Raw genomic sequence first — 22,158 nt, forward strand, 5'->3', positions numbered from 1 at the left:
ATGACAGACCAGGGTCGCCACACTAGTCCATCGCAATCTAACTGCGATAGAGCACCCGTTAGAGATAGACGACGTGGACGGTCTCTTGCTGGAGCTCCTCCCCCGCACACGCAAATCACTGTCTTTTCATCCTAAATCTCTACAGCCCTCCCAAATGTCCTCCTGCCCCTCTTCTTGCTGCTCTCCGCAAGGCGATATCGATAAGCTCGAACAACTCACTGCTTATAATGGGTGACTTCAACGCCAACCACATCAGCTGGGGGTACCGCAAAAACTGTCGTAAAGGCACCTCCGTATGGTCATTCATTCAGGACGAAGGCCTCTCCCTGCTTAATGACACCATGTTCCCCACGCGGATCGGGTCAAGTGTTCAACACAACACCAGCCCAGACCTCACACTTAGCAAACACATCCATGACAGCCGATGGGTCAACACAAACCATTCACTTGGCAGTGACCATTATATAATTTCCACAGAGCTCAATATTTCTTCAATTACCCCGCTAAAACGGCGAGGAGTTCAAGTGGTGAACTGGGACAAGTTCCGCCAGATACGGAGGCTGGCCCCGGACACCATCACAGACCTCTCTGAATGGACCGACACCCTCACCCGCGATGTCGCCCGCGCTACTTCCACCATTCCCGAGCCTGAGGACACGTCGAGTGCTGATAGCCGCCTTCTCCATATGTGGGAAGCACACGCCAGCCTTCAGCGGCGCTGGCTATGTCAAAAGCACAATAGACCTCTTAAACGACGTATCTCTAACCTTGTGTGCGAGATTGAAGCGCATGCACGCGACCTAGCCCATCAACAATGGGGACAACTCTGCGACCGCATGAGTGGCAATTTAGGCCTCAAAAGCACTTGGTCCCTACTGAGGCATCTCCTCGACCCGGGTCACTCCAAGGCTACCCAACACAGGAATATCACACGCATCTTGCATCAACTCCCCCTCTCAGACGACGCGCTTATCCAAGCCCTTAAAGATCAATATCTAACCACAACCCCTCCCACGCCTCTTCCCCCGTATTCGGGGAGCCCCAACCCGGAGCTCGACGCGGATATCTCCCCAGCAGAAGTTCGCGCGGCCATGCACAAACTCCGAACCACCTCAGCCCCCGGCGCTGACAAAGTCACTAATAAGATGCTCCGCAATCTGGACGGCTCGTCTGTAGAGGCTGTTGCGGACCTGTTCAATCAGTGCTGGCGAACGGGAACCCTCCCCTCACAGTGGACTCATGCCTGCATAACTTTCATCCCCAAGCCAGGCAAGCCTCTTGATATCAAAAATCTGCGCCCTATTTCCCTTACGTCTTGCCTCGGGAAGCTCTTCGAGAACGTAATCCTTGCTCGTCTCCAGGAACACATGGATGATAAACTCCTCTTTCCCCCCAAAATGATAGGATTCCGACCCCACCTCTCCACTCAAGATATCATGCTGCAGATCTCAGAAGACATCATTCACCCCCGCAACAGGAAACGCACGCGCGCGGTGCTTGCCCTCGACCTGGAAAAAGCATTCGACAATGTACACCATTCGGCCATTTTGGACGCTCTGTCATTCCTACATGTCGGCCATCGTATTCATCAATACATCTCAGCCTTTCTTCGCCAGCGCACAGCTGAAATCACATTTGGCTCCCTCTGCTCCCCTGTCTTTACCCTTGGTAACCGAGGCACGCCTCAGGGATCTGTGCTCTCTCCGCTTCTTTTAATATTACTCTCATCCCAATGACAAAGGCTCTGTCAGCCATTCCCGGCCTGTCGCACTCTCTATATGCTGACGACATCACTCTGTGGACCTCCACAGGTAATGTGGGAACCATTGAAGAGAGACTGCAGGCTGGCGCAGATGTGGTGACCTCTCATGCTCAGAGGGCCGGTCTTGCATGCTCACCCACCAAATCTGAACTTTTGGTCCTTCACCCGCCTAGAGCGAGAATCGACAAAGCTCCCCCACCTAGAATCGAGGTCACTATTCGCGCCGTCCGAATCCCGGAGGTGGAGAGAGTTCGCATCCTGGGGATGATTCTTCAGAACAATGGCAAGAACACTGCCACGATCACCAAGCTCAGTGTTACCGTTCAACAAACAGTCCGCCTGATTAGACGAATCGCTAATAAACACAGTGGCATGCGGGAACACGACCTCCGTCGCCTGATCCAGGCTTTCGTTCTTAGTCGGGTAGTCTATTCATTACCATACCTCTTCCTCTCTCGAGTAGAGGAGAACAAGGTCAACTGCCTTATCCGCCAGGCGTACAAGACGGCCCTCAACCTTCCCCGCCACACGTCGAATGAACGTCTTCTTAAGATGGGCGTACACAATACCCTCGCCGAACTCATCGAGGCTCATCGGTCTGCCCAACTTGATCGGCTCTCCTCCACCTTAGCCGACCGTCACATTTTTGACGCTATCGGTCGACGTCCCCCTGGATATTACGCCCACACCTTCTCCCTCCCACGCCACACGCGAGAACTCCTTACCATTCACCCCCTACCCAAGAACATGCACCCCGAACATCACGTGGCTCGTCGAGCTGCTCGGGCTGCCGCCCTACACAAACACTATGGCACAGAGCCGGAGACCGTCTACGTCGATGCTGCCTCTTACACATCTTCTCCCGCCTTCGCCCTAGCTGTAGTGTCAACCACCCTTCTTACCGCAGGTACTGTCATCGCTTCCGCTTCCGCGAAAGCGGAGGAGGCGGCAGTAGCCTTAGCAATCTCTACTACATCGGCGACCCTCATTTTTACTGATTCGAAGACAGCCATCCGAAACCTTGCGAAAGGACGTGTTTCCGAACCCCCGTTCCGGCTTCTCAGCCAATCTCCCGTTCCTATCCGACCTATTCAGCTTCTCTGGGTCCCAGCCCGTGCCGGCCACCCAGGTAACGAGGCGGCTCATTATTTTGCTCGAGGTTTCGTCAGCCGAGCAGGAGCCGCCGACGCCTGGGGTGACGCTCGAGATCGTATGGTCACATACCACGAGATCACTGTGCACTACCACGAACAACGTCTTGCCTATCCACCTCCACACAAGTCTCTCACTAAATTGCAGCAGGTGACGTGGCGCCAGCTACAATCCCGCACTTTCCTCTCCCCTGCCTACCTCGCCCTTGTTCACCCGGGACTGTTCACGCCAGAATGCACCCTCTGTGGTGCTCCAAAAGCGGATTTTGCTCACATTCTTTATTCTTGCCCTGAGCATCTTCCACCTGCCGAATGGCAACTCACAAACCTCGAGCGATGGGAGGCTGCGGTGTCCAGTTCTGAGCCGGTTGCCCAACGGCAGCTGGTGGACTGGGCTTTGGAAGTCGCCGTGAAACGTTACCTTCCGGCCACGACACGCACACAAGAGCCATTCCATCCCTAGGATGTCACAGCTAAGGCTCATCTTAATAAAGTTTGTCACCACCACCACCTAAAACAGCTGAAAGCAACAACGATGCACTTACATATGAGGGCCAGTTCTCGGGAAAGCAACATAAAAAAATACTGCAACAGCGAGTAGCTATACGGGTAGCTACCGCACCAAATTAACATGTACTACGTACTACTTTAAGTACAGCACTGCACACTTGAAGAAGACGTGACCGAAGGGGCTCTAAGCAACTCGCACTGTACACAAACCTCGCAAGTACACACACTGTCCCACTTGTATCCCAACGACGTGAAGAAACCGGAAGCACAAAGTATCTACGCGCAAATTTTACGATAAATGACTGATGCAATAAATCCACTGTGAATTCTTTTTATATAACTTTCAGTAATGCTAAGAGAGCCTTACCAAAACAGTCAATGCGGGAAGTGTTCCCAATGTGGTAATTACTATGGTAGCGAAGGCTCCATAGACGCCCATACGTACAAAACATGGCGGCTCATGGGCTCCAGCAACCAATGAAAATTGGGGAGCCATGACGTCAAATGACGTCACCCATTTAATTTGGCGCGAATTATAAACAAGTTTTTTTTTTTTAACCTCCGCGTTGCATTGACGAGCATGCATTTTTTGAAGGTTGTTGCCTTTCAGCACGCGCCAACCTTTGCCATCTAAAAGAACTCGAGTTTCTGTTGTTTACGCCATTGTTTATAAGCAGTTGCTCCAGCACAATGAAAGTGGTTGGCAAAGGTGGCGGCATAGAAAGGCAGCAACACTTCCAAATAGAGACCACGCATGCAAATTCATAATACAAATACTGCTGCAAGTCATGCAAGTACTTTGGCCATTTACTTTGTCCCTCAGCACAGTAAGGTGCGGTACAGAAACACTGGTGCAACGAGGCAGTCGTGCCCAGTTCGCCACAGAGTGTACCAAGTGAACAATTATGGTTTTCATGTTCATGGTTTATTGCATCAACCAATAAAATACAGCAACAAATCACAACAATAAAAATGCATGTCGCTGACAGCACAAACAGTAGCGCTGTTTAAGCGCGCTAATCATCTCAATGATCACAGCCGAGGCATGGAAAAGGCTTGAAGTGCCTGCCACAAAACATCACCAGATAAGAAACATGCATGTACAGAAAACAAAGCTATGACAGCTGCAATTGAAATAAAAATGTCATGAATTAGTAGGTGCATCAAAACATACGTGGAGCATAGAGCACTGGGATCACTCTTCAAATTTAAATTCTTCGGAAGAAATTATATACAGCAGTTTTCAACGCAATTTCAAGGTCGCACCAGTCCAGACAGCTTTAGAATCAACAAACGTGCTTAACACAGGAGCATTAGAGCATACATTGAGTCTATGTGCAACATCCAGATCTGCTCACCGGTGAAAGTCAGCCAGGAAGCGGTAAGACACCGACGGTTGAGCCCACGCTGTCGCAACGTGCCACAGAGCATCGCTTCCTCACTTTGTGCGGGCTCATCTTGCGATAAAAGGCTAAGCGCGATACACTGCTGTAAAAAGACTTCGCACTGCCCGCACGACGAAGGGGACGAAACCAAAAAAAACACGGCTGCAGGGAAATATTAAATCTCACCAAACGGCGACAGAGCAGCGACCAGCAAGGACGTCAAAATCTTCGTGAAAGGGACATTTTCAGACTTGCGAACTAAATTACGCTTTCCCGGGCGCACCAAGGCCCGCACCACGGCAGACGAGCAGCAGACAGCGATAATAAACCGTTTCGTGCTTCGTCAGCTTCGTTATCTCCGTTGCCTTGGTTACCTCTGGCAGCGCCTCCTGACCGATGCAACATCAAGGGGCTGGGGCGATAAGTGTGTTGCAAGATTTTTTTTTTTTTAAAGTTAAGAATGTATTTATAAAATACCTTACCTCATGCACAAACGAAGTTATCAAAATGTCTATTCTTTTTATGTTGATTGATACTTTTTAATTTGTAGTAATATAATTTCCTAATCTGAGTGGTTGGCCCCCCGACCTGTGGCTATGCTGCGGTACCGCTGAACCGCTTTTGGGCCCAGCCTTCGCCACCATTCTACTTCCGCCATGATATGGTCCCTGGAAAGCATAGAGTTTCTTACTCTTACCTAGAGGGAAAGTTGTGCTGCCGTCTATGGGAGTTTACATAGAGTTTCCAGACGGCCAGTTCAGCCACCATGGGCGCTCAAAGCATCATGGGCCGGAGAGCTACCGAGTGCAGAACTACAACTTTTGGTCAAAACTAATGCAAAGATAAACGTTGTTCTACCATAAATAATGTCCTAAGATTGAATATTGTGTCTATAAATTGCAAAAAGATAGAGAAACAGCATGTCAGTGTGATATTTATCCAATATAAGCGATGGCTTTTTCTCCCATTGGCTTAGTTTTGAGCAGTACAAATACCAATATTTCGCACTTATTAGGCAAAATTTGAAACAGAAAAACGTTATAAAAATATTTATGGTTGTGCAATCACTTAAGGAAGTTTTTAGTGGCATTTCGGGAAACAAAAACCATTTATTGGCGACGTCTGCTTATGCGCCTTCGCTACTATGGCTTTCGCGGTCTATGTACGCACCTTCAGATGATAATGATGACAAAAAAGAAGCATTGCAGTAACGCCACTCCACGTATCCGAGAAAAACCGACTGTCCCACAACAAGTAACACACCGGTCCATGATTCTAAGCGCGCCCATGGTGGCTGAAGTGCCGCGCCCTCAGCTTTCCCTCTAGTTAGTGTAAAGAACTCTATGCTGGAAAAAGACATGACATTATAGAGACTAGCACATTTGACTAGCCTCTATTACAGTGCCTAGTTCCAGCCACTGTACCTCTAGGCACTGTACTATAACTACAATGCGCCTCCATTTGTAATACGTCCCGCAGTGAAAGTAGCTTGCAGCAGTGCCGCACTGTTCCATTTGTTGACAAAAAAAGAAAAAGAAAGCAACCGCAAATGAAAATATTGCACTTAAAAATTAAATTTCAGGCTCTATAAAGATCCGCATAGATGGTGTGTTTTAGTTTTCGCCTGTCAATTCTGTTATACCATCTATGGCTGCAGCTGAGATGGCAGACGACGCGGCCTGGGAGACACGAGAACACCATACACGAGATAGTATACAACTTCGAGTGTCTCAGAGAATTGCAGTGAACAGGACATCCGACCTAACGACGCCGGAGCGTAGGTATGTATTATCCGTAGAACTTCCGTGTAAGCAATTCTAGGTTATATGAAATGCGAATCAAACTAGAGTCGCGGTAGTGCGCGCGGCCTGTTATCATATGTGCAACATATATTATTACAAGTGAGACATATGTACCACAGAAGAACAGGGTGCTCGCATTTGGGCGTAACAGCTGGTTGAATATATTACGAAACGAGCTGTGGTGATCATGCAAAATAGTAATAAAAAACTAAAATCTTTATTTAATGGATGCGGTTTGAACTATAGTCACGCGGCACATATTATATCTGCCGAATTTTTCAGCGCTGGAAAATATTTACTTACTGCCCCATCTCAATTATTTTCCAGGTACGCTGTTTTTGAAAGAGAAAAAAAAAGGAACACTGTCGAATGATGGAATGCAAGGACGTCTTCAGTATACAAACAGGGGGTTTCTCTAACTTATGTTGCTGTAAAGCCCACCCATTATGATATTTTTTTACAAAAAAGTACCCGATATCCTCAACACTGGCTGTGATGCTGCATCGTGGGCGGAAGCCGGCAAAGCAGTGATAGGAATTGGTTAATGTGATAAAAAAGATCCATGTTGAAAATTTATAACTTTTGCTACAAATATATTCTACAATTTAGCTCAAAGGACGGGATTGCTGCACATATATTGGTCATGTTAATGTAAAGTGCTTGCCCGCAGAGTGAACCGCATGCAAAGGTGATGACAAGACCTGTTTCCGCTCATAGATACATGCTTCATCTATGCCAATAAACAATGAACAAGAAGCAAATCAGCAATTGCCAAATAATTCTTCAGCTGGTAGCAACATTAGAATAATAAAACTATTGTGTAAGTTGTATTATTGTTTGCGTTACATAAGTAATTATCTGATCTTTTCAATGTTATAATTATTATGTTGTTATAAATTATCAAAGAATATCATTATGTTGTATTATAAACATTATTTAACATTACAAAGCAAAATTCCTTTGATATAGTCTTCTCTACATCGTTATGCACTTTTTCAATAATGACTGTAAAACAACACAATAAAAATATACTTGAGGCAGTGGGTTACAGAATTTTCCCCCTGTCTCTTACCGCGAAGACATTGTTAACTAACAGTACTTTGCAACTAAATCTCTTAAATTCTGCCTGCAACAGAGCGCATGCACAGATATAGTATTTTGTTAGAAAGGTTTGCTTACTACCCATTCATCACTACCCCATGGGGCACCCTTTTTTTTTCTATTTACATAAACAATAAAGCAGAGGGCTCCGGCTACTCATTTTCACCCACTCATATGAATCACCTGGTCTGACATTAAGCATTGCGTTAACATATCTACATATCACACAAACACAATCAGTACACTAGCATATAAAACCAAGTACTATATAGCACCTCTTAATTATGGCCTGGTTATTATAAGCTTGGCTCCATGCATGGTATCGACGCGAGTGCACCGAGTTGTATATGTTGTTTAGTGTTGTGCAGGATCATATATATGTCACTATATGACTTGTTGGAGTCACTCTAGCTAAAAATTGTTTAGCTGTTTGACTGGAGATGTACATTTTCCATCTGGAAACAAAAATACATTCCAGATGGATAGGTAGTTCAATAATCGAGCCTGAAAACTATGTCATTCTGGCAGGAATATAGTTTCCAGCTGGAAAGAAGTGATTTCCCGTTCAAAAGCCCAGCTCTAATTCAAATTATTTTAATTCAATTCATCTAATTTATGCTGAACATTTCATTTATGAACTCTCGGACAAAAAACTGCAGAGGCAGTTTAGGACGAGGTAAGGTAGGCTGCAGTGACAGAATTATCAGAAGTTCAAACAAGAAGTTTCTAACGAAGAAATTCAGCCTTTTCTGAGTGCATGCATATAAATGAAAGATGAACCAAAGTACCGCCAATATACAACATTACTATTCCAAAAATAACATAGCAAAATGCGCACGAAATTCCCATTTATAGGTTCCGTGAACAAGGTACCATGCATTGCACAGTAAAATAGAAAACACAGGTCCCTCTAGAAATATTGAACACAAAACTTTGTCACTCACATGGTTGATATTGGAAAAATACAGTTTATTTAGTAGAACCAGCACTGTACAAGTTAAAAAACTGAAGGAGGTAATTAGTTTGGCAATGTCAAATCATCCCTTTTTCACAGGTACAAAATATCAAAACAATGTTGCCCCTGATTGGGTTATTAAATTGCTGACATTTTTCGTCATCAAAGTGCAAATGATAAAAAGATGGTAATAATAAATTATAAAGAAATAATATAGATAGACAATTTGATGCTGAATGATTAGCTCTGTTGAAGCTTGACAGTACATTGTTAATGAAACAAACGGCTTTTTTTTTTTCTAGAGGCAGAAGTGCACTGATGTCCTTTTTTTAGTAGTTGCCTTCCGTACCAGCGTGCAATAGTTAAGGTGGGAACAAAATATGACATGGTAAACTTGATACTGGGTCTGAAAGAGGGCATACCTACAACACAGGAGTTTTTTGGATACCTGCTCAATATGACTATCCCATGTCAGCTGACTTGAGAATATACACCTAGGATTTTATGCTGTATCACAACGTTTATTTCATGACTTCTTAATTTTAAATTGAGGCTTAGGGAAACATGTTTGTTTTTAGGTGCAAATAAAATTCCTTCGATTTTAGTTTCATCAATTTTTAGGCTGTTTATTTGGTAGTTCAATTAGTTTTTACAGTGCACTAGCTGTTAGCCATTTCAAACATATCAAGTTTATTAGTTGAGCTAAACAAACTTAAGTTGATGCATGAGATCATTTATGTATAAAGTAGATTTAAGAACAGCCCAAGAATGCTGCCTTGTGGAACATAGGTGCAAATCCATCTAACTGGCTTAAGGAAAAAATTTCTAGTTCATCCCAGTTGGATAACAATGGATCCCCAACTGTAATTCAACTGGGATTAACTGGAAATTTGTTCCTTAAACCAGTTAGACCAGTTAATGTTTTCACCTGGCATAGCAAATTAGAATGATAGCCATTGATGTGAATGTACCGAGTTCAGCCGGTTAGATATGATTGCAAAAGAGCATGGGCACTATAACAATCTAATTTATTAAGAGTTACATGGCATAATAAATAAAACAAAAATGCCAAAAGTGAATATGTCAGCCTTAATGTTGTAACCATAGAAGGGCGGATCGACCTGCCCTTTCGAAAGCCATGCCAAGATTTTGATAAAATATTGTGCTTGACTATGTCGAGGTGGCTTAGAATAACCTTTTCAAGGCCCTTGGAAAATATTCTTTCATCTTTTATATATGACCAAAACTTTTCCTCATTTCATGTCATTTAGAAAACTTCCAGATGAAATAAGCAACTAGAGGTTGAAAATTCTGTAAACATGTAGTGCTAACAAATGTCAACGACGAAGCTAGTGTACCACAAGAAAGTATGATACACTTACGATTCATCTGTGCGATGGCAAAGAGGGAGTTAAAGTGGCCCCAGGAAAAAAAAATCATTGGAACCCTCTGGAATGTCAATCGGTACTGACGCACTCAATTTTTTTCCAATTGGAATTTTCCTTTCAAGTGGGCAGCCAAATTGGGCTCAATGGGTTCCAGTTGGAATTCATAGGAACCCACTTGAAAGTCTATTTGGAACACTTGATTCCATTTGAAAATCTCATTCCAGTTGGTTCCAACTTGATAGGTCAATTGGATCCTGCAACTACTTGTGCAAAGTAGTCTATAGAGTGTCATCTGTGCATAACTATAGTATTAATAAGTTCATATATGTTCCAAATGATTACTCAGTTAGATAAATCTTTACCAACTGGTTAGCCCACTTTATCAAACCCATTGCATACAGTGAGACAATTACCATCTGAGTCCAATAGGTCTGGCCAACTGCACTGGGTGTATCCATGGGAACATTTCCATATTTCACAAAGAAAACAAACACAATATTCATAATAACAACTATCAGCAGTAAACTTCTGGAAGACAGAAAACTGAACGAGTTGGTTTGGATATATGAGTATCATTAGCTTAACCTGTAAAACCAAATTCTTCCTCCTACTATCGCTGAGCCTACAAAATTAAATGAAATAACTACACTCGAATGGCAAGACTGGCCCCAGCATGAGAGTAGGAAGAAGTATGTTTGTTGGGTGTATAGAATCTTGTGTTATATCTGTGAAACTGTACAGTATTGCATTTCTTATGCGAGACGTATGCTTGCCTGTACTCCTTGATATCCATCAAGCATGTTTCCATGCAAATTGTAAGTCAGTCTACCTACTGTCCCATTCGGTATGTTCCGTTGGACCCATTGTATGCAATGAGTGTGGCACATCCCATTGGATCCACTGAGTGCAATTGGTCTCACCCATTGGCTGCAATGGGTTAAGTGTCAAAAAGCACCATTGGTTCCAGTTGGAAAATTAAATGGCTACAGTTGAAAATATCCAATTGGTCTTTTTTGACTGCGCTCGTATAATGCAGGCCCTGAAAGCTAAACATTTCGACAGATTTGCCTGTCTGGTTGGGTTGATAACTAAATAAGACTTGAAATTTCTCCAACCAACACTTTTATTTTATAAAACCCGACGTTTCGGAGCCGGCTCGGCTCCTTCTTCAGGGGTGCATGACGCGGGGCTGCGTGCAGCTTATATAGCTGCACGCAGCCCCGCGTCATGCACCCCTGAAGAAGGAGCCGAGCCGGCTCCGAAACGTCGGGTTTTATAAAATAAAAGTGTTGGTTGGAGAAATTTCAAGTCTTATTTAATGCAGGCCCTGAAAGCATTGATTCAGGTTGAATAAGTACTAGTACTAGAACCCCTTTATAGTAAAGTCACTCGGACCAGCAAATTTCTTTACTATATCTGCTTATCAGAGCTACTCAGCCTGAAGGGAAAATGTTTGGGCTTGTTGGTTCATCGTCAACACAGCGAAGCGCTCAAAATCACAAAGGACGAGGACGCTATTGTCCTGTCCCCTCCTCGTCCTTTGTGATCTTGAGCGCTTCGCTGTGTTGACTGCTGATCCTAGTGGTAAAGAGTTTAAAAAACTTTGCTTTTGCGATTCTATCAGTTCAGTTCAGGCGTTCAGTCGTGTCCGACTCTTCGTGACCCTATGCACCATGTCACGCCACGCTTTCCGCGGTCTCTCACTATCTTCTTAACATCACATAGCTTCATCTGCAATGCCTCGAGAATGCCATCTAACCATCGCGTTCGCTGCCTACCCCTTCTCCGGCGACCCTCAGCCTTTCCCAACATCAAATATTTCTCCAGCGACTCCTCTCTTCTCATCAGATGACCAAAGTAGCTGAGCTTTAACTTTAGAATTTGACCCTCCAATGAGCAGTCAGCGTTTATGGTCGACAATATCGACTGATTTGATCTTCTGGCAGTCCAAGGAACTCTCAAGAGTCTCTGCCAGCACCACAATTCAAACGCGTCAATTCTTCGGCGGACAGCCTTCTTCACAGTCCAACTCTCGCATCCATACATCACAACTGGAAAGACCATAGCAGGAGTCATACGGATCTTAGTTGGCAGACTAATGTCTCTGCTCTTTACTAGGCGGTCAAGGCTAACCATTGCTCTCTTTCCCAGAAGCAGGCGTCTCCTAATTTCATGGCTGCAGTCTCCTTCCGAGGTAACCTTGGAGCCCAAGAAGAGAAAATCTGTCACAGCTTCCACTTCTTGTCCATTGATGCTCCAGGACCTGATAGGGCAAGACGCCATGATCTTTGTCTTTTTGATGTTCAGTTTAAGCTCAAACTTCTCACTCTCTTCTTGTACGCGCATCAGAAGTCTCTTGAGTTCCACTTCACTTTCTGCCATTAAAGTGGTATCATCCGCATATCTAAGGTTGTTGATACGTTTTCCAGCAATCTTCACTCCAGCTGAAGACTCGTCCAGACCGGCCTTCCTCATGATGCACTCTGCATATAGGTTAAATAGGCAGGGCGACAGTATGCAGCCTTGCCTCACCCCTTTCTCAATCGGAAACCAATCAGTAAGACCATGCCCAGTTCTGACTGTGGCCTCTTGCCCTTCATAAAGGTTCCTGAGGAGACAGATGAGGTGAATTGGAACTCCCATCTCTTGGAGAGCGTGCCACAATCTGCTGTGATCTACGCAGTCAAACGCTTTCGCATAATCAATAAAGCAGAAGTAAATGGGTTTCTGGAACTCTCTTGCTTTTTCCATGATCCAGCGAAGGTTGGCAATTTGGTCTCTAGTTCCTCTGCCCTTGCGAAACCCAGCTTGCACGTCCGGAAGCTCCCGATCCACATGCTGCTGCAGCCTACCTTGCAGGATTTTTAACATCACCTTGCTAGCATGCGAAATAAGCGCGATCGTGCGGTAGTTGGAACAATCTTTGGCACTGCCTTTCTTTGGAATGGGGATGTAAACTGACCTCCTCCAATCCTGTGGCCACTGCAGGGTTGTCCAAATCTTTTGACATAATGTATGCAGTGTGTTAACAGCGTCGTCATTGAGGTTTTGAAGCAACTCAGCTGGAATACCATCAATTCCGCTAGCTTTGTTCTTAGCAAGGCTGGCTAAGGCCCATTCAACTTCACTCTTCAGGATGCCCGGCTCGAGATCAGTAATCACAACCGTCCTATGTTGGGTTTGCACATCCGGGTCCTTCTTGTACAGTTCTTCTGTGTATTCCTGCCACCTCTTCTTTATCTCTGAGGCTTCAGTGGGGTCCTTGCCTCGTTTGTCCTTTATCACGCCCAGCTTAGCACAGAAGCTTCCTTTGATATCTTTGATTGTCTTATACAGAGCTCTTGTGTTCCTTAATTGGCTGTTGTCCTCAACTGCTTGACACTGTATGTTCAGGAAGGCATTCTTATCTCTCCTCGCTATTTTCTGAAAATCCGCATTGAGAACCTTGTATCTTTCTCTTTCCCCCATACCTTTTGCCATCCTCCTTTCCTCAGCTATTTGCAAAGCCTCTTCAGATAACCAGTTTGCTTTTTTGCATTTCTTTTGCTTTGGAACTACCTTAGTAGCAACTTCTTGTATTATATCACGAACATCAGTCCACATCTCTTCGGGCTCTTTGTCTTCTAGATCTAATTCTTGAAATCGATTCCTCACTTCCACAGCATATTCTAATGGAATGTGATCCAGGTCATACCTGAAAGGCCTTCTAGTTTTCTGCGTTTTCCTCAATAGAAGCTTAATTTTGGCAACAAGAAGCTGATGATCGGTGCCACAATCGGCCCCAGGCCTTGTTTTTACTGCTTGTATAGCGCTTCTCCATCTCTGCCGGCAAATAATATAATCGATCTGATTCCTGTACAGACCGTCCGGTGAAATCCATGTGTACAGGCGCCTTTTGTGCTGTTGAAAATGAGTATTCGCTATGGTAAGGTTGTTTTCTTGACAGAACTCTACTAGCCTCTGCCCAGCTTCATTTGGCTCACCAAGACCGAACTTGCCTGTAATTCCGGATATTTCTTCACTCCCGACCTTAGCATTCCAGTCTCCTATGAGAAAAACGACGTCTGATGGTGGGGTGCGGTCTAAAAGGCATTGTAGGTCCGCATAAAATCTCTCAACGTCAGCTTCTTCAGCAGCAGTGGTCGGTGCATAGACTTGGATAACTGTTATGTTGAAAGGGTGACCTTGGATCCGAAGTGAAATCATTCGGTCGTTTTTGGGGTTGTACCCTAGCACTGCTTTGCCCATTCTTCTGTTTACTATGAGAGCGACCCCATTCCTTCTCTTGGATTCGTGCCCACAATAAAAGACATAATGGTCGCCGGAGTTAAATTCTCCCATTCCGGTCCACTTGAGCTCGCTGATACCCAAGATATCAATGTTCAATCTGTCCATTTCTCGCTTGACGATATCCAGTTTACCTTGCGTCATAGATCTTACATTTCATGTTGCTATGTGATATATCTCCTTGCAACATCGGACTTTCCGGTCGCTTCCCGGCACATCCACAACTGAGCGTCCTTTTGGCTTTAGCCCAGCCGCTTCATTCGTCCTGGAGCTACTAGGAATCGCCCTTTGTTCATCCCCAGTAACATGTGGGACGCCTTCCAACCTGGGGGGCTCATCTTCCGGCGCCATATCGATAATGGTATTGTGACTGGCCATAGGGTTTTCTTGGCAGGAAATACTGGAGTGGGTTGCCATTACCTTCTCCAGTGAATCACATTTTGTCAGAACTCTCTGCCGTGACCTGTCTATCTTGGGTGGCCCTACACAGCAGAGCTCACGACTTCATCGAGTTTCGCAAGCCCCTCCGCCACGACAAGGCAGTGATCCATGAAGGGGTTGCGATTCTATAGGTATATTTTAATTCATGGGAAGTATGTCGGCACGGCCAGACGCACTTCAAATTTTTGTCAAAAATGTATTTACTATAAAAGTGAAAAAACACTCGTCTGCGGAAGACGAACTGGGACTTGAATTTTCCTTAAATGTAACCGTGAGCTGTTTGCTGTAGCAAGTTCTATGCTCAATTCAGTTCAAGTGGCTAGCCATTTGGTCTGTAGATCAGATGTCAAGGCGTTTTCAAGGTGAAGTTAGCAAGCAGGAGATATATATGGCTTGTTTCTCTTCATTGGTACTTGAAGCAACCACAGTCCCAACAGTCTTATATTTTAAATAATATTTTCCAAGTGCTGTACTGGAAGCTTCACTTTCAGAAGACTGCAAATATAAATAAAGTAATTGCAGTACTCAAAAGCAGTAGATTACTGCTTCATGTCTTCTTATCCATAAATGAATGAATGAATGAACATTATATATTTTACACTTGACCACAGCAGCTTGCAGTTGGTAATGCTCACGCCATAAACATTTCCACCTGTCTCTCCTCTCCCTCCCCCCCTTTTCGCCCGTGACGGCAAGTGTAAGGCACCACTGTGCCTATAGCTGACACAACAGTGAGTGCTGCTGAGCACTTTCAACTAGTTTTGAATTTCAACCACCTTGCACCATCTGACCCTTCGACGGACCCTCGACGCCTCACGTACCTTAAATTCTGCATGGAGAATATATGGTTGTGACTCAGCGACCGCAGACGAAAAAGCTACCCCTCTCTAGCTTGAAAGTGAGTGACCCAGTGCAAAAGCAACATAAACAATAAAATGGCATACAAGGGAGCTTGCAGACAAAGCTAACGAATTACACGGCAATATGTATATACTATATATAAAGGAATAATAATGTTGGTGTACATCAACCATACTCACGACAAAATGCAACTTTAGTGCCCTCAGAGATGGGGAAAAGAAATCATTTACCCTAGAAGTATATTTATTTACCAGTTAAATGAGGTAATGAGAACTACTTTAGCGCCTGCAGTGTCTTGCATAATTTATTCTTAAGGGTGGCAGAACCCATTTATCAGTGCATAGGGTGAAGATATATTTCTCTTTTGGTTTTAATTTAGCGAGGAACACAAGAAAAGCAGCTACTGTGGGAGAAGAGAACCTCAGATAATATACTAGCTGGTATTTAGAGAGGACATTAATACAAATAATCTCATATTTAAGAAAAAAATCTGCTGTTATGAGCTGTATAACTGACCCCGACAATTAATCTAATTACTTTCTTTTGAAGCATTAGTAACTTATTATTGTTAGTGCTTGATGTGGTGGCCCAGACCAAATGGCAATAGTTAAGATAAGATTCAAATACATATTGTGTTGTAGATTATCAACTTTAGATTTGGAGAAAATTCTGAGACATCTGCAAAGGACACCAACAGACTGTGGCACTCTCTTTGCAATATATGTAATATGTTCTGTTCCTTCCGTATGTGCATCAAAAATGATGCCCAATGATTTAAAGCTGTAGATAATTTCTGTTCTGTTATTAATTTTTAAGGTAAATAAAATGGACATTGATAAGGTTACTTTAAAGTTTAAAAGTCAAAAGAGATGTCTTACTATTGACAATTTTAACAAGTCCATTTGATCTTAACCGTGACTGAAGAACAACGTTTCCTCTTTATAATAGGTTACTTATATATGGACGAATCAGTAAGAAAAAGCTTTTATTACCAGCATACAGAACATATAAAACGTCGAAAGCAAGTTTATATAACTATATCATTAATACAATCATTAAAAAGAAACAGACCCAGAAGGCTACCCTGGGAACCTCCACATTGTATAGCTCTTAAACTAGGCAGAATACCATCAATACAGACAGCCTGTTTACATTGACTCAGATACGATCGAAACAGAATAAGAGGGGAGCCGCGGATGCTGTACCTTTCAAGTTTATTAAGCAATATTTCATGATTGAGGAGATCAAGTGCTTAACTAAAGTCTAAAAACATACTTAGCGTTGTATTCTTACATTCATCATCATCATCATCAGCCTGATTATACCCACTGCAGGGCGAAGGCCTCTCCCATATTTCTCCACTTAACCCGGTTCTGTGCTAGCTGCATCCACTTGACCCCTGCGAACTTCTTAATCTCATCCGCCCACCTAACTTTCTGCCGCCCCCTGCTACGCTTTCCTTCCCTTGGAATCCAGTTTGTTACCCTCAGCGACCATCGGTTATCCTCTATTCGCACTACATGTCCTGCCCATGTCCATTTCTTCTTCTTAATTTCTACTAGTAAGTCGGTAACTTTAGTTATTTCTCTGACCCACTCTGCACGCTTTCTATCTCTTAATGTTACCCCTACCATTTTTCGTTCCATAGCCCTCTGGGTTGTCCTCAACTTAAGTAGGACTCTCTTGGTTAGCCTCCACGTTTCAGCCCCATAGGTGAGTACAGGCAAGATGCAACTGTTGTATACTTTCCTCTTGAGCGATACCGGTAAGCTGCTAGTCATAATCTGCGAGTGCTTGCCAAATGCGCTCCATCCCAATCGTATTCTTCTTGTTATTTCCTTTTCGTCGTCCGGATCTGCGGTTACTACCTGTCCTAAGTAGACATATTCGCCTACTACTTCCAGTATTTCGCTACCTAATGTAAACTGCTGTTCCTTCCCGAGGCTGTTGAACATTACCTTAGTCTTCTGCATATTGATTTTCAAGCCTACCTTTCTACTTTTCCTGTCTAGGTCATCAATCATTATTTGCAGTTCATCCCCCGAGTTGCTTAGCAAGGCAATGTCATCAGCAAATCGCAGATTACTGAGGTATTCTCCATCTACCCTTATCCCTAACTGCTCCCATTCCAAGTCTCTGAATACTTCCTCTAAACAAGCTGTGAATAGTACTGGGGAGATTGTGTCTCCTTGCCTAACACCTTTCTTTATGGGAATTTTGTTACTTTCTTTCTGCAGAACTATGGTTGCTGTGCAGCCACTATATATATCTTCCAGCACTTTCACGTACGGCTCGTCTACCCCCTGATTTCGCAATGCCTGCATCACCGCCGAGGTTTCAACTGCTGCTTTACATCACAGATCATCGACCATGCTGGCAGAGTGCAGGGATCACTTTTTCAGGTTGTGGGGATTCTCTACGGGGCTGCGGCTCCGCTCTGAGAACCGAGGCCACACCGCTAGCTCTGACCACAGCCGTGGCCGTGAAGAACGACACATCGAGGCAAACATAGCCAGTGGGCCAAGTTGTTTATTGGGAACGCCCAATGTTCTTCCTCGGTGTCATAGCAGCATCCGCGCGCTACGGCGTCGCGGCGTCGTCTCCCTGGGTGCTGTCCGCTGAGATGAGAGGGGAAGGAGGGGCCGTTATCTCACCCCCGCCCTCTCCGCCACAGCAACGGAGGAAGGAGGCCAGATGGTGAAAGATGAGGTTCCCCGAGAGAAAGAGAGGGTGTTCGCCGCGTCGTGCGGGCGAGGGAAATGTTGAATTCCCAAACTCTTCCTCCCTTAATCATGACCTCCACCTGGGCGCCGTTTTCCCCTTTGAAGCTGCACGGCCGATCCCTCAGCAGGTCCATGCCGCAGGATAGGCGGCCAAAGCAGGGATGGCCGCCCCCGCGTCGAGCTGGCTCCGCGTGCAGGCCGCACAAATCCCCGCCGCTGCCGTCACGGGGACGAAGTCCGCTGGTCCGCCATCCGGTCGCTGGCTGCCGGCACGCCCGCAGTGCGCTGATCGCCTACGACCGTGCCGACTCCCCGCAGGTCGTCAATCAGGGCAGCAGGATCCGTCCCTCCGCGTACAGGAACCACTCCGGCCTGCATATCTACACGGGCCGGGTTCTTCTCCAATTCGAGCTCGAATGCGAGCTTTTTTTTCGGGGACCGCTGTATGCCTGCGCAGCCATTGGGCTGGTAGACTAAACATCACCTTCGCCGCTCTCGCCGCCTGACTGCAGACAGCGTGGCCCATGCGCCCGGAGTGCCGGTGTCATAAATAAGGCCAGTCGGCGGGCTAGGTCCCTCTGAACATGCTCAGCACAGGCTTCGCGTACAGGAACACTGCCGGCTTGTGTATCGACACGTGCCGGATAATTTCACACGAGACCGCTCGTGCCCTTGCGGTTGACATTAGGCGATTGCGCCTACCTTCCGCACAGTAACATCGCGGAAAGGACTGCCTTCCCTTATATCCGCTCGCGCGAACTCGCGCTTCTGGCGTTTGTCCGTCGTCAGCTCAAGCTGCACAGGCAGCCGACGCCGCCGGCGCTGCTCTGCGTGCGTGACCTCCACGCTCGGAGCACTCCCCCTTCTTTCAGCGATCGCGCTGACGGAGGGTGATTTAGCGATGCCCACGGAGTAGCTGTGCGCGTGATCACACATGCGCAGCATTTGACAATCCTTCAGCGATTTCGCTGGCTGTGGGTGCTACAGGGCCGCTGCTTGAGTGATTGCACTTGCGCGGCATTTTTCCCGTTGTCGCAGCGACTGTGCTGGATTCGGGTTTTGCAGCGGTGCCCGTAGAGACCGCTCTCTGGATCGCTTGCCTACGCGCTGTTATGCGCATGCAGGGTCCGCTTCTACAGTTACTTTCAAAGGAAGTACTGTTGGCATGGGTCCGCCGATTCTGCCCGACCTCGGGCCTTTCAGCTTGCAGCCGCGAAACAATCTCAGCAACCTCTAACGGTCCCACCCATCTGGGCGCTCGACTCGTCGCGATCTCGCGTTCACGTCGCTGAGTGCGTAAGCATAGCTAGCCATCGGACTTGCAATGTTCTTACCGCGGCTGCGGTTCGCCTTCACATTGGCATTGGCCACAATCTCGCGCAATCGCTTTGCGTAGTCATTGACATTGGTCTCGACCTTTGCGTTCATGCGCAGAGCTAAGGAAATTGCGTGCCAGCGCACATTCCGGTAGTTATGCGATTGCGCATATTCACCCTACAGCGGCTCTATATTCTGATATCGGCGCTCGCTCCTTTGCGAATAACGGCTTTTCTGCACTCATCTGAGGCGTCACTGCCTAGCACGTATGTAGCAAAGCTTAATCATAGATCAGCAGGAAGTCTACAACTCACTCGTAGCAATACCAGCTACACTAGAGTTAACTAACGCCAACCACAGTACAAGTGGCTTCACAGCGCAATTTGGCCTGCATCGTCGCGGGGTTCTGTCTCTTCAATAAGACTAGCGACCCTCTTACGACAAAATAAAAAAAAATGAGCCTTCCTACTAACCCCTGACAGCTCTTAACTGCTGAACGCAAGCTCAAGTGGGTGTCCCCACTCTTACGAAAGGCACGTGCTTTGGAGGTTTGCGCAATAGGGCGCTCCCCGCTGCGACCTCCTTCCGCACATTTGGTGTACTACGGCTCCTAGTGACATCGCACAGGCGACTATAATTCACGCTCCCTTTCCGAACGGCATTTGGCTGCTCGTGAACTGACCTGCCGAATGCGAGTGACCTCACCGCATATCCATGCGACGCCGTTCCAGTAAACTTGGCTCTCGACTCTCCTGAGCCGGTGAACTTTGAACCTGTGCTCGGCGCGCTTCGGCAGCGCTCTCACCCGCATTCTCCGCTGTACAGACAGCGCGGTTTTGAAACCAACGGGCAAAACGGACTTACCGCATCGGCGGTTCTGGGCGGAGGTAGGCAAATGGGCACTTATCGTGAGCTGGACCAACGGGCCGGCTTTCCCGAGCGGGTGTAAGGGGGGTAGCGTAGGCAACTGGCAGTAGCTTGACGAGTAGCTCAGGATCTCCTTGAGAATGACTCGTTCGGCGGACCACACCTGCGATTTCACTGGAGGCGTATCGCAATAGCGGTTGGAAACCCCTGCCATCGGGCTAGGCTTCGCATACCGGCCAGGATCGCCCAGCCGACTTCGGACGACTTACTGCGTGAAATTCCACCACTTCGTGAGCTAGCCTCCCCAACTGGACTGCCAGTGGGGCCCCACGTTGGTGCGCCATTTTGTCGCTATTCTCACGGGGCTGCGGCTCCGCTCTGACAACCGAGGCCACACCGCTAGCTCTGACCACAGCAGTGGCCGTGAAGAACGTCACACCGAGGCAAACATAGCCAGCGGGCCAAGTTTGTTTATTGGGAACGCCCAATGTTCTTCCTCGGTGTCATAGCAGCATCCGCGCTACGGCGTCGCAGCGGAGACCAGAGGGGGAAAGATGAGGGCTCCCCGAGAGAAAGAGAGGGTGTTCGCCGCGTCGTGCGGGCGAGGGAAATGTTGAATTCCCACAAGGTGCATGTCATAAAATGATCACAAAAACCTCCTTAATATATATATATATATATATATATATATATATATATATATATATATATATATAGAAAGCAGTAATGACATTATATATATATAATTTCTCCCATTTAAATAGAAACATGTGCAAAGGCCGCCAGCCCTTTCTCTCACCCTCTTAGTTCCTCCTCAACAATTGCACTCGATTTTCTAGTCTCTCTGATAGAGCCAGACTTTAAGCAGCTGAAAGTAATTCATTCATTTCAAAATTACTTTTACTAAAGTGACTCACTGCTGTTTCTATACTTCATACTATGTACTCCCGGTACGATGCCAAGAAAGCAGTAATGACATGCAGCAAGCCTGTCCCACAGTGATGAATAAGCAAAAAAAGACAGAATTGAGTAGAACTACATGTTCAAGGCCTCAGACCTGCCCTGTGTCTCCGGATCACAACCATTCTCTAAGCAGAAGGTATACATGTAAGGCGTTGAGGGTCCATCGAAGTGACAGATGGTGCAAAATGGTAGAAGGTCAAAACTAGTTGAAAGTGTGCAGTAGCACTCACTGTTGCATACTGGCTATAGGCACAGTGGCGCCTGGTTACACTTGCCACCATGGGCAAAAAAGGGGTTTGGGGGAAGAGACAGGCGTAAATGTTCACGGCGTGTTTGACCATGATTGTTTTTGTTGCCATTGTTTTATATTTTTAATAGCCTGTTCTGTAGGAAAAGGGGAGGGAATAGTCTCACTGGATAGAATTTGGCAGGAAGATGAAAGAATGTGCTCTAGTGTTTGGAGAGGTTTTGTTCACAAGCTTTACTTAGTTTATATACGGATGAAATCCAGGCAGTAAATAATGAGAAGGAATTTGCTCTGCAGAAGTCATTGTAATGTCATTACTTTTTGGGAGCAGTATTTAGCAATTTCATTATATTTTTAATGCTTAGCAAGTAATTGGTAATGTAATTTAATTGCTTTTG

At 45.9% G+C, this 22,158-nt stretch overlaps 1 protein-coding gene across 1 annotated transcript; it reads left to right on the forward strand.

Annotated features, from left to right (window-relative positions):
- Nucleotides 1-227: 227 nt before the first annotated feature.
- Nucleotides 228-18,843, forward strand: LOC146206907 (uncharacterized). The gene is made up of 3 exons (XM_084575908.1): nucleotides 228-453; nucleotides 520-1,529; nucleotides 18,472-18,843. Exons 1-3 carry the CDS (start codon nucleotides 228-230, stop codon nucleotides 18,841-18,843), a joined length of 1,608 nt encoding a protein of 535 aa, XP_084432034.1.
- Nucleotides 18,844-22,158: the final 3,315 nt, after the last annotated feature.

This window comes from Amblyomma maculatum, chromosome 1 (genome assembly GCF_055883805.1).
Source record: "Amblyomma maculatum isolate TAMU_Amacu chromosome 1, ASM5588380v1, whole genome shotgun sequence".
NCBI lineage: Eukaryota > Metazoa > Arthropoda > Arachnida > Ixodida > Ixodidae > Amblyomma > Amblyomma maculatum.

Coding starts and splice junctions, on each gene's coding strand:
- LOC146206907 (XM_084575908.1), top strand. CDS start 228: ATGGGTGACTTCAACGCCAACCACATCAGCTGGGGGTACCGCAAAAAC. Junction 454..519: donor CACAAACCATTCACTTGGCA/GTGACCATTATA, acceptor AACGGCGAGGAG/TTCAAGTGGTGAACTGGGAC. Junction 1,530..18,471: donor TGGAAAAAGCATTCGACAAT/GTACACCATTCG, acceptor TCCCCTTTGAAG/CTGCACGGCCGATCCCTCAG.